Raw genomic sequence first — 13,479 nt, 5'->3', positions numbered from 1 at the left:
AGTACTTTGATGCCGAATGAAGGCATAATTATAACATACTGACACTTAGGATGGCAGAAAAGAAAGGCTAATCACTAGTACCTAGAGAAAGAAACAATCTTTGTTCTGACTGACACAAAAAGAGATCTTTAGGAACTAGAAAATGACCTTGTAACAATAATGATAATTCATTGTACCTGAACCTTCATTGTCACTTTAGGATAACTTCCTCTTGTACTCTGTAATTACTGTTTTTTGTTTCCTTAAAGTGAAGCTGTGGGAAACCTAAACCAATACTTCAATAGCTGTAGCTTGTAGCGGACATTATTAGGGTTATTCACGAAAGCAGTGGTCTCAAAGTACTGGCCCGCGGGTCAACTGCAGGCCAGCGAGCCGCTACTATGTGGGCCGCAGCCAGATCAGAAGTCAGGTACCCGGTCACGGACAGCGTACCTGACTTGCGGGAGCAGCTACATGGTTTGCATCTCTGTCGGATGCAGACCGTGTGGCTGATTCTGCGCCAGCACTTGGATCCTTTCGAACAGCGCTCTTTCAGTAAAAGCTGGCCAAAAGGATTGATTGGTAAGGTCTGCAGCTGACCTTACCAATCAATCACTGGATCACCAGGATCGATGTTCCTCCTCACAGCCCCTCCTCCCTGCACAAATTTCTATATACTGTATATATATATACAGTAGTGTATGTGGGGTGGAGGGGTGTATTATTTTATTTGGTGGAAGTATTTTTTTTACGTGTATGGGGTGGAGTAGTAGAAGTGTATTAGGCTCCATTAACACCTCTATCTTTAGGTGCAATGAGGGATTCCTGCGTCAGAAACTTGCGTTTTCCTGCAGCAGAAATTCCTAATCTGGCATTTAAAAGTGGCAGGTGTCACCTATTCAACTTAATGATCAGGTGACAGCAGCTCCATGTAAACGCCTGCACACCGCATGTAATGATATGTGTTATGTTTACATTCGGTTAGGAATCAATCACTCTCTCTGGATGCATCGATTGTGCATCCAGGGAGAGTGTTTTCTAACCGCATGTAATAATATCACATACCATTACATGCGCTGGGCATTTCTGAGACACAGACCTGGAACAGATATATACTGTAGATCATGCCCTGCTCTACAATTGCCTTTAGGATAAATCACATTGGACCTGGGGTTAAAATGGACCATGTGGCCAATAAATAATTGTAGCCTCTGCAGTGGGGCCCTCTGCAGTCTTGGACTGCCACTATGATTAAACACAGGCGGGTAAATATGGCAAGCACATAGCCTTACACAGATTCCTATAAACAATTTCCCTGACACGAAAAATCAAATACGTTTAGGTATCAATCATACAAGGGGTGGAGGTTGTTTCTCTTGACACCTAACCCACTGCATGAGGGTTCACACGTCTCACTGTAGAGAACTTTACCATCCAGTTTTTATCTTATTGATAAGACATTTGGCCAAGTCTCAAGTGCGGCTGCCAAGTTATTTAGTGTGGTGGATGCAGACACTCCAGGGAGACATAGTAACAGACCTGGTGTTGTGTTGTAACTAACCTCCTGGTCTGCTCTGGTTGCTATTTATATTTAAACCAGTGAAACTGCGGTCAGTAACAAACACCTTTACAATTACATGATTCTTTTATGTAAAATAGGGGAGTGGGCATTAATGTGGCAGATGAGGTTTAATGTCGATAAATGCAAAGTAATGCACTTTGGAATTAAAAATAAACAAATGGGTTATACAATTATGGGTATGCCGCTAGGGAAGTCAGAAATGGAGAAGGATTTGGGGGTCATTGTAGACCACAAACTGAAAGGTAGTTTGCAGTGCCAGGCTGCTGTAAACAAAGCTAGCAGGGTCTTGTCCTGTATTAAAAAGGGGATGTATTGCAGGGACAAGTCTATAATTTTGCCACTTTATAGATCATTGGTTCGACCTCATCTGGAGTACGCGGTCCAGTTCTGGTCACCAGTACTAAGAAAAGATGTCCTTGAGTTGGAAAAAGTCCAGCGGAGGGCAACCAAACTAATTAGGGGTATGGAGGACCAGAGCTACGAGACAAGGCTACTAAATTTAAACATGTTCACATTGGAGGTGAGGAGATTAAGGGGGGATATGATCTCCATGTACAAAATGTTCAATGGTGGCAGCAACATTAGCGATAAACTGTTTAAAATTAACTCCATTACAAAAACTAGAGGCCACCACCTAAAATTGGTGGAAAAAAAATTCCAGCACAAGGGGCGAAGGGGGTTCTTCACAGTAAGATCAGTTAGGGTCTGGAACTCACTGCCACAGACAGTGATTTCAGCAAAGAATGTGGAATTGTTCAAGAAACTTTTGGACGATTTCTTAAGGGACCGTAATATACAGGGGTACAGGTACTCCTAGAATGAGATCCTAATAGGTTGGACTTGATGGACTAATGTCTTTATTCAACCTCAAATACTATGTAACTATGTAACTATGTTCCAACTGAAGTTTCAGTTTAAATCAACTAAATACATTCCAAAGGCATCAAAACAAAATGCATAACAGGTCTTTTTTCTTTAGAAAAAAGTCACAAATTGGGTAGAAAAGCCTGGTCCCCTGCCGCAGAGAAGGACACTCGCTCTTTTTGTGAAAACAGTGGTCTCCCTGCAGTGTTCCAACACATCCCCTGCTGGGTCAGAGCTAAAGCTCTCCATAGTGCATGGGCATTGCTAACTGCAGAGCTAAAGATCAAATTCAGCACTGGGTTCATCAGAACTATGCAGGGAGACCACTGCTTCCACACAGTGAGAAAGGATCATTTTCTGCAGCATGCTGGCAGGGGACGGGCTTTTTTAATTGGGCAGTGGCTGCTTTCTACAGAAGTCAAACTCTAAGATTTGACAAACATTTTGTTTTGGTGCACATGGAATGTATTTAGCAGATTGAAACTAAGAGTTCATTAAGGATTTAATGTCTTTGCTTCACCTCAAGATGTTCTGCTTTGTAATGCATGCTAAACAGGTTATCTTTAATAAAACATGTATGAAATGCCAAGACATGACTCATGGCACTAAGCTATATGTGAGTAATCAAAGCCTACTTGGAGTAGGATTAGGTATAGACAAGCAGATGTCTCTCTGAGAATGAGTGTTAGAGAGACCATCTGTCCATCGTCTGTAGCACCAGAATAAAATAGCTTCATGGTGAACACAGGTTTACTTTAAAGTAGATGTTTTCAGACTTCCAGACAGTGTATGGATTCTTATATTCATGGATTTGTTTGTACCACATTTTACATCATTATATGCATGCATGGTTTGGAAATGATATCAACAGGATAAACATCAATACATTTTTGCTTGCCCCTGCCAGGACTTACAGATCACAGCATTATCTTCAATTTCAACCTGAGCTTTTGGATCCCGAATGATATCTTTCCAGTCAATGGTATTAGTGTAGCACAGCTGTTCATTATTGGTTATATGGATGCCTCCAGCCAGAATTTCTGTCAAAAATATCAAAAGATAAAAGCAAATTAGCTGACAACGTCTAAAAAGATGTTTGTTTGTTTTTTTGCAAACTGGTTCCTTTTGGCATGTTTTTATAGCAAGATATGTATACAACCTTTTGTTCACCCTCATTAGCCTAAAATAGATGATAATAAATAGGCATGTATTTGTAAACAATTCGCAGAGCCATCCGTACTGCGAAAATCTGTGAATGCTTGTTCTGTGCAAATGGAGGCAAACCCAAAGGTTGTTTTTCTTTACAAGTTGAATGTTATATTAGAAAAATTCCTCAGTATGGCCAATAGATGGCACTGAGGAGCATAGGAAATAAATACTATGCAATTTCTACTCGTAAATAAAAATATATTAAAGGAGAACTATGGGGTCAGTGTTTTTCCCCATAGTTCTCCTTAGGGTAACGGGAGGACACAAACTAGCGTCCTCCCGTCACCATAGGCTCAGTATAGCGCGAGCTACAGCTCACGGTATACTGAGACGCCGCAGCCGGAGCGGATCACGACTTAGCTGACGGGATCCGCCCAGCTGCGTGAGTGACAGCTGGCTCTGCCTATCTAGAGGCAGAGCCAGCTGTACCCGCCCCCTCCCCCGTCCGTTCTGCCAGTCAGCGCTGGCAGATCGGAGCGGGGAGAGGGAAATCCAGCCCCTCCCCCTGTCACGGCAGAGAGCCGTGACAGGATAGAGAGGCGAGCGAACCCGGTATGTGTTCGCTCACCTCCGGATCTACTGAGCCGACCTGTGACAGTCTCATTGTCACAGGTCGGCTAGAACTATGAGGTGAGTGAAAAGCACTCACCTCATAGTTCTCCTTTAAGAACAGGGCTCAAAATTTCCACTCGCATTTGGCGAGTAAAAATAAAGTGAGGGCGAGTGGAAATTTGGGTCTCCAAGTACCGGTCTGCGGGCCAACTTCGGCCAGCGAGCCGGCTAGAGTTGTGGGGGGTTAATAAGGGGGGAGTGTAATATTTTATGTGTGTGGGGGGTTGATAAGGGGGAGTGTAATATATTATTTTGTGTGCAGGGGGAATTTTATTATTATATTTGTGCTTGTAACTTTGAGAAGTGTATTATTGTGTTTTAGTGTATTTATATATTAGGCCCCATTCACACCTACAGTATATTTCAGGTGTGATTAGGGATTCCTGCGTCAGGAACTTGCGTTTTCCTGCAGCAGGAATCCCTAATCTGCCGTTTACAAGCGGCAACTATGATAAGATAAGAATTATCATAAGATTATTTAAGAGGGTGTGTTTAGGGGCGGAGTTAAGGTCAGGGCAGGGTAACGGTTAGGTGGGGCAACTGGTGGCGAGCAACTCTTATGGCCTGGCTAGTAGATCATTTGCACAGAATGAACGTTCACAGAGTTTTGTGGGACAAATGGTTCTGTGAACCATTTATACTGTAAATAGATCTCTTAGTGTCTCATTAATATAACTGCCACTTTGTTTACTGTACAGTACAGTGACACTAATATCATTGTGACTATTTTTTCAGTAACTGGATTGGGTTCACTTTGCTGAAGATAGAAAATATAGATCTTCTTATAGCATATGCTCTTTCAGAAAAGAACTTGGGATCCTGAGACACTGGTACTGACCACAGTATATATATACAGGTGAAACTTAAATAATTAGAATATCGTGCAAAAGTAATTGCAGTAAGTGCTGCAAAAGGGGCCCAAACCAAGTACTGAGTACATATGCATGCTTGTACTTTTCAGAGGTCCGATATTGTTCTATGTACAATCCTTGTTTTATTGATTGCATGTAATATTCTACTTTTTTGAGGTTGTGGATTTGGGGTTCTTGGGGTTTTCATGAGCTGTAAGCCATAATCATCACAATTATGACAAATCACGGCTTGAATTATCTTGCTTTTCATGTAATGAGTCTATCTCATATATTAGTTTCACCTTTTAAGTTGCATTAGTGAAATAAATGAACTTTGCACGATATTCTAATTATTCGAGTTTCACCTGTATATTGCATGGAGTTCTGTGGTCTGCTATTCAGCTAGCATGTGTGCACTCAACAAAATCCCCATTAAAGTTGGACAAGAGAGCTGCAGTGGCTTTGGGTGCTGAGAAATAATCAGGTGTTCTGCCATACTTTCATTGCTCAACATGGCTGCCTCCCCTGTAACCTAGCTATAAGTCACGTTGCTCTACAGCGGGTGCACATGATCTTTTACAGAGTAGTTTTGACATATGAATAATTCCTGTTCATATGGGAAAGTGTACGTTCTTTTGTGATTGTGTTGTGTTTGCTAAACTCTAAAACCTGTAAAACCAGTGCACCTATCCAGATAGACCCAGGTTCATATTTTATCTGTTTGTCTGGTAATGTAGAAAACACAATAGTATTGGCATATAGCCACTAGTAGTAAAGCAATAAAGGCCAAAACACTGGCCAAAGTCCATCAGGGTGTTCCTGCATAAACATCTTAGGATTGCTGCTATGAGGGAGTACTGAGGTCACTGTGTGCTGGTCAGTCACAATTAAGAGCAGCTGGAGAATGTGACTCCCACGAACTGAGGTTATTGTAGGACTTTGAACTCATTAGGCTTCTCAGCTTGTCACCTCAATGAACCTGACTGTCCTAGTGGTTAACTTAGCTCCTTTAAAACAAACTAGTTCCAATGGGCAGATCGAGCAACAAATGAATGCAACTATCTAACATTGAAAAGGTTAAGTGTAAGTCCAGACCAAACTAGTATAGACTTCACTTCCTGTCCTGTGGATTCAACAGGAAGTTGGAGGGTATCTTTTCAATGTGAGATAAATCTCCTCTTAGACATTTGTCACGAAAACAAGTGTACCCATTGCAAGATGTCCTGTTCTGGTGGTGACTCAAACTTTTGGATTTACCCTCACTTGCATTGCTGGTAACATTGGTGATCAGGACAGTTAAGGTGGCCATACACTCTACAACCACCGCAAGACTTTAGTCTTGCGATGGTTGTACAGGGATTAAAAAAACGTACGATCTGCCTATCTTGGACAAGCAGATCGCACTCTCGATCATCGCAAGCACGCCCCCCTGAGGGGCGGGCTTCCGATGACCGCAATGCTGAACGGGCATTGTGCGCGTGCGCACACCGGCCCGTTCGGCATTTGTCTTCCGAGCACCGTTCTAACCAGCCGAGAATCGTACGATTCCCGGCTGGTTTTCGAACATGCTCGTTCGACGGAAGACGTGCGACCGTACAGTAGAAACGGTCACACGTCTCTGTTCACATTGCTCGATTATCGTACGAAAAACCGATCGCATACGATTATCGTATGATAATCGTGCAGTGTATGGGCACCTTTAGAAAGAGTGAATCTCCCTAACGGGGTCACAGTAATAAAGAGTTGACCCCTCGCCACTCTTTCTTAATCGAAGTATTACCCTTCGTTATTTTTTAGAGTACAACAAAGGCTCATGTATGACAGTCTAAATAAATACCAAATCCAGTTACTATGTGATGCACAATTCTCATGAAGTAAAAAAATAAAAAAAACTTCCTTTACCCTTCCTGACTAAGCCAAATTTTCCTTCATTTGTGTCTCACATGCCCCCCTTCCCAGACGCTGCAGATCACAGTGGTAGTGTTTCAACAACAGAGGCAGTGCTGTCTATTCTGAAAGTAGTGTAGGACTAGGTGTGGCCTGGTGCTGATTGACAACATACGGTCATGTGAATCAGCAGTGACAATGCTGATAACCATGCCCCAATGCAACATTTTTCATCCCGCTGTAGTGCAATCAGGCACAGCTTACATGAGGGTGGCAACTCTGCTCTGCATTCAGGAGCAGCGCAACATTGTTGCCACACCAGCACAGGAAACTACATTAGGTGGTTTTCACCGGCAGGATCACCAGGTATTTGTGAGACTTTGCACGGGACTAAGAGAAAACTGTGAGTGCAGATGTATTCATAACTAAGTGCTGCAACACATGTTTTTTGTTAATGGGAAGCCACAGTCCTACTTTACCAATGGTTTGACCAGATAGGACATGAGGGTGATCTCAAGCATAGACACAAACAGAAAAAAAAGCTGACATGGGTTCTAGGCTTCCAAACTCTACTAAATTGTTTATTCAATCTGTGTTAAGATTTTCAATCACTTCCTGCATAGTGAAACTATTATCATTAGGTCAGTAATTGAGGGGAATATGACATGGTTCTAATCCTTCCTGACTCTGAAAATGTTTTGACGTCAAAACAGCCGCAGCCTTTTTTTTGGGGGGGGGTGTGATATTGCTGCTAGCGCAGAGGGCTCTGCAGCTCCCCGCCCAGCTTTTGGCAGCTTCGGACACCCTGTAATGTCACTGGTTGCCGGAAGCTCGGCGGGATGCTGGCAAGAGTATACCAGGTTGCTAAGAGCTGGGCGGGAGACGCAGCGCCCTCACATCTCCCTGCCCAACTCTTAGCAACCTTGATCTCTCTGGCCCCCCCACGTGACCCAAAGAGATATTTCCTGAGGCAACAGCCTCAGACTGCCTCTTTAAAGGGATGGCCCTGGCTGCACTGTAACTAAGCAGTACTAAGCAGTGACTGAATATAATTTTATTGATCATATTGTACTTTAGAAAGCACAATATAATATAATAAAAAGCACAATGTAATATAATAAAAAGCACAATATAATATAATTAAAAACACAATATAATATAATAAAAAGCACAATATAATATAATAAAGCAATACCAAAAACCTACGATTGTGAACTGTTACATCACATGAACTGTATTATTTACATATAAATCACCAATCTACTCCCATATAGACAAATGCACCTTAAAAAATCCATAGTTGAGGGATTATTACTATGATCAATTTCGCTCACCTGTAAGCTGATGGAAGCCAAGCATCTGAAGGCCCCGTGTGCCATTAACCTGGTTATTAAGGGTCATATAAAGAGAATATTTGTCCTCATACAGACTTTGTCCTCGAATCACACGGAGGTTGTCTAGCGGCAGATATGTAAAAATGTTCAAAGCGATCAAAACATACCCCGACACTTCACGTATAGACTATAAAGAAACCGGTGAAACGTGCATTAGCATCTTCATGCAAATTTTATTGCAGTAATGTCCTAAGCAGGACGCATGTAATTTCATTATTTATTCATCATCCTGTAATAACAAGTGTGGATGACAAAATCCAAAAGACGATGGTGTGCATTAATAGAAAGAAGGCATGTTGGGATTTGTAGCTTCACAACAGCTGGGGGGCCCAAGTTAAGCTACCCCTGCACTAGGGGGTCTATTTATTTATCTCTGCCCAGCTTTACACAGCAATCCTGCCACTAGATGGAGTCGAGGAGCATAGGAATTCCTCGGCTCCATCTAGTGCCAGGATTGCCATTGGAACGGCCTAATCCTAATTCGCCTAGTGTATGGCTGGGCATTAGATTGATAAATCGGCCCATAAGGTTTCCCAGTATGCATGGTGCCTTTTGTAAGATTGAACTTCATCAACAGTTGTCTTTGATTCCAATATGTTGCTTTTCAGTGACAACAACCCAGCAGTAGGTAGTCCTTGACACTGGGTTTTCTGTGCTAAAGTAGTGAACGTAAGTGAATCCAAAAATGCCTGGACCCCTAACCCTACCTTTAGGCAGTCCTTAACATTTAGCTTTAACTTCTTACCGAACCCACCTACTCCCTGCGCCAAAACTAAGTACTGGTGAGATGCTGGCTCCGAAAAGCACTGCTTTATGTTTTTCAGCCCTGGCATATATCCCAGTTAAGCTCTTATCTCTAATATAAATATTCCACAAAAGATATTAATGCAAATACACTGTGCAAATTAAATCCAACCAATAAGTGATGATGAATGTGGCGTTGTTACACGCCAAGAATACACTGCTGTAGTGCGGGGTATGGCTGTCCATAGTCACCTGGAGTGACAGGAAGCCTCTCCCACTGGCTGTAGCAGTACATTACCTGTACTAAGCTGTAGGGAGGAGAAACAAGTTGTGCAATATTCCAGTATGAAGGCTGGTTAAACAGGACTGGCTGGAGTGACATTCCTCTGACAGAGGTGCTAACTCACTGAACTCACTAACATTTTAAACCATTTATTCACACATGAAACAACAGAAATCTACATTGTGGGAGAATATCACAATGGTTTTTTTTAGCATGCATGATGCTCATCATTCAGTACAGACTGCATAAAAACAGTGACTACCAGGATGGAAAGTTCTGATACTGATTTCATGATAAAAAGAAAGCTTGCCTGGTTTAATAAAGGAGGGAAGAGGACCATTGACAGGTAGTCACATGCTGTAATACTTTTTCTATAGATTTTGCTGTACAAGTGTATGGCTAAAAGGATCAGATCCAGGAGCTCAGACCTGGAGGTTGTTTTTTTAAAGTCATATATCAAGCTGCAAAAATGTCTCATGTATAACAATTTTAAAAAGCTTGATGTGCAGTCCTTACATCATCCAATAATAACATCTGCTTCTTATGCAGACCAAACCAGTGCAGAAGATGAGAATGAAATAGTAGTTAAGCCTTCTACAGTATTTTACACTGCTCAATAGTAATCATTTACTATCACAATTAAATCGGCTGGCTTCTAGGATACCACATACCATCAGATCAAAGACAGACTTGTGAGGTACCCAAACACAACATCCCATGTTACATCAAAGTACAAAATGTATTTACAGAACTTAAAAAAACTTAATTTAAAATGGGGCACGTGGGATTAATAACGTGCTGGATTAGTGTGATACTAGTTCATTTTATTACTTCATTGCTGTGCTGTATGTGTATAGGCCAATGTAGTTGGATCTGTATGTGCGTTATAATTAATCGAAATTAATTTTATTTTTTAAAAATTCGATTAATCGAACACGAAAATTTTAATCATTACCAGCCCTAATTTAAAACAATCCCTTATACACATGATAAATTATTTTTCTTATATTTCTACTAGCCTCAGCCAATGATCATCCCCATCTATCTGCTATTATTCTCTTACTCTTATACTTCTCAGGGGATCCGGATTATCTATTTAACTATTATTAATACAGTCCACATAGGTGACCAGTGGAGATATCACACTTCAACACGTTTCACAGATGTATGTTCTGCTTCATCAGGAATGTGGGGAGGCTAATTGTAGTCATAAAGTTTTCAAACCAGGTACATAACAACTAATATTTTGTGGCGATTGATTAACCCAGTACATACCACTTATATTTTGTGGCGATTGATTACCCGGTACATACAACTAATATGTTGTGGCGATTGATTAACACGGTACATAACAACTAATATGTTGCGGCGGGTCTATCAGCCTGGGGCCCATCTGATTGTATTCCTACGCTCGCCCACGGTATTTTAGCAGCCGCAAACCTAGTTTGAAACTTACATGGCTTCAATTAGCATCATCCAATTCCTGATGAAGTGGAACATACATCCGTGAAATGGTTACAGAGTGACATCTCCACTGGTCGCCTATTTGGACTTTATTGATAATGGTAAAGAGATAATCCAGATCCCTTGAGAAGTATAAGACTAAGAGAATAATAGTGGAAGGGTGATAGACTGGGGATAATCACTGGTTGAGGCTAGCAAAAATATAAGAAAAATAATTTATCAAGTGTATAAGTAAATGTTTTATATGAAGTTTTTAAAGTTCTGCGAATAAATGTTGTATTTTGATATAACATGGAATATTGTGCTTGGGTACCTTAAAAGTCCATCTTTACATACTATACAAAAATTTGCATGTATATTGTATGTAATCTCACAATTAGAGTGATATCTAGCTTAGACTATAGCCATGGTTCTCAACTGGTGGGTCGCGACCCACTTTTGTTCAGTGGTTCGCTGCGTGCCTTCCACTGCACTAGATGAGTGGCTCCTCAGTCTCCCCCTAGCGCAGCACTGTCAGTTCTCAAGCCGAGCAAGCATTCAAAATATGTTGCCCGGCGCTGAGTGTCAGATTAGGGTGACGGGAGGACGCTAGTTTGTGTCCTCCCGTTACCCTAAGGAGAACTATCGGGAAAGCCCTAACCCCATAGTTCTCCTTTAAATTGCATATATACTGCAATATAGCATATTGATGCAGGTGACTTTCTATTGCGGATGCCTGACCATATGGAGACCACTTAAAGTGAAATGCCAGCCAACACATTTTTTTAAAGTGTGTGGAACATAAGAAACTCTGTCAGGATTTTATTGCTGTCTATATAATTTTCTGAGAAATTAACTCTTGCTTGCTTTCCTTGTGACCATGGTCAGCACCACAGAAAGTACAGGGATATCTAAAATGTTACAATTGTCATAAAACAGAAAAAGAGGGGATCTCTGTGGGAACGCCTTTTCTAGTGATAACATTCGAAGATGGGATTTCCCCTCACTTTGGGGACATTTCCTTTCACTTCCTGTTTTCAGGAAACAACCTCTCCTACAGGGAAATAGACTAAGAGAGATGCTAAATGTTCTATATTCAAATGAAAACCCTATAAAACGTCATGGATGGAGTTCCACTTTAAATCACAAATTGGACAGTGTTTGTATTAAATCACAAATTGGACAGTGTTTGTATTTCGTCTTTGAATCTCACCTGTAAGAATGACAGATCTTTATTGTTCTCAACGAGCACAATCTCCAGGTTACCCATCACGATGTGACAGTTGTTGTACATGTTATTCAAGGTCAGATGTTGGTATTCAGCCTCACCCGTAACACTGAGGCCATTCACTGTCCCAGTACACACTGTAAGAGAACATACAAAAATTAGATTTTTATTTTTAAAGTGGAACTTAATGTATGCCTTAATTTTTTACAACAGACACAAACTAGGAAAGATATATGACCTTGTTCACATATAGGAAGGAAGATTATTTAAAGAGAATGCATGTTTTTTACCCTCAAAATCTGTACTGACACTTACACTATCATTATCTTCCTGTTTAATTCCATCCTTGCATGGGGCATTCTAAAGCTGGCCATACACTGCAAGATTTTTCTCTTTCAGCTCTGCAGCCTGTACAATTGAACAGCTAATTGGCTGTGGTCACTGTTCAGCCAACAATTTTCTACCCGGGTCAACAAAGGTTGATTTTCAGCCAACTTTTGTCAAGCAAGGTGGTGCAGGCAAGGCCCCCCTTGGATTGAAATTTAAGCCGACTTGGCAGGCGATGGACAAAAGCTGATCCATGTATGGCCAGCTAAAATCTCTAGAGTGGTTTATTTGTGTGTGAGAGATAACACCTTGATCAGTGAGGTTCATTATTACAGTCTTAAAATGAAGTTGCCTACCTACTCCCATGGAGGAAGAATGAAAACACTGAAACTAACTAAAAGCATATATGTATACTGTATCATGTGGAATATTTGTCTTTGTCTTTAGAAATGTATCTAAACGCAAACACAAAAATATAACACATTGCAGCCTACCAATCCTTAGACGTGGTGGCTGCATCAGTTCTTTTTTTAGGCTTTTTTCCTTTATTTTCACCTGGATATTCGGCCAGCAAGTCTGTCATTTTTCAACTTCCTTTAACAGACCAAACTGTCCAGCAAAAGTGGCAGATAGAAGGTTGAGGTAAACCATTTAACACTGATGGGGTGATTACAATGGTCAGCTTTTACTCATTTATGTAAAACTTTTATCCCAAAAGGAAATAAAATCTTGTTGATGAAACAGCTTAAACAGTGTCAGCTGCAGTTTGGATTTAATTTGTTAGTCATGTCCATCTACATCTGCTATAGCATCCAGCACTACCCTCCCCACAGGGTGACAATGCTGCTGCCCAAGGGTGGCTCCATTGCTCTTCCACAGAGTGGAGCCACACTTAGACAGGAAGTGGGCTACTGGCTGGATCACCAGGTGATTGTAAAGGAAAAAAGAAAACAAATCCAGCCACCACATCTAAGGATTGGTAAACTGCAATATATTATGTTTTTACTTTTGGGCTTAGATACCCTTTCATTATTGAGGATTGCAGGAGAGGGCTGGATACATCTACAGGTGAACTT

At 41.2% G+C, this 13,479-nt stretch overlaps 1 protein-coding gene across 1 annotated transcript in view; it reads right to left on the bottom strand.

Annotated features, from left to right (window-relative positions):
* Positions 1-13,479, bottom strand: part of ERBB3 (erb-b2 receptor tyrosine kinase 3) — an 85,258-nt gene that overhangs the window by 34,816 nt on the left and 36,963 nt on the right. The window contains exons 2-4 of the mRNA XM_018560785.1: positions 12,062-12,213; positions 8,319-8,505; positions 3,340-3,465 (exon numbers count right to left, since the gene is read on the bottom strand). Coding sequence (XP_018416287.1) covers positions 3,340-3,465; positions 8,319-8,505; positions 12,062-12,213 — 465 coding nt within the window. The remainder of the gene's footprint in view (positions 1-3,339; positions 3,466-8,318; positions 8,506-12,061; positions 12,214-13,479) is intronic.

Source organism: Nanorana parkeri, unplaced genomic scaffold (assembly GCF_000935625.1).
Source record: "Nanorana parkeri isolate BGI_ZX_2015 unplaced genomic scaffold, ASM93562v1 scaffold478, whole genome shotgun sequence".
Lineage (NCBI taxonomy): Eukaryota > Metazoa > Chordata > Amphibia > Anura > Dicroglossidae > Nanorana > Nanorana parkeri.
The sequence above is the reverse complement of the archived record's forward strand: the minus strand, read 5'-3'. Positions and strand labels throughout refer to the sequence as shown.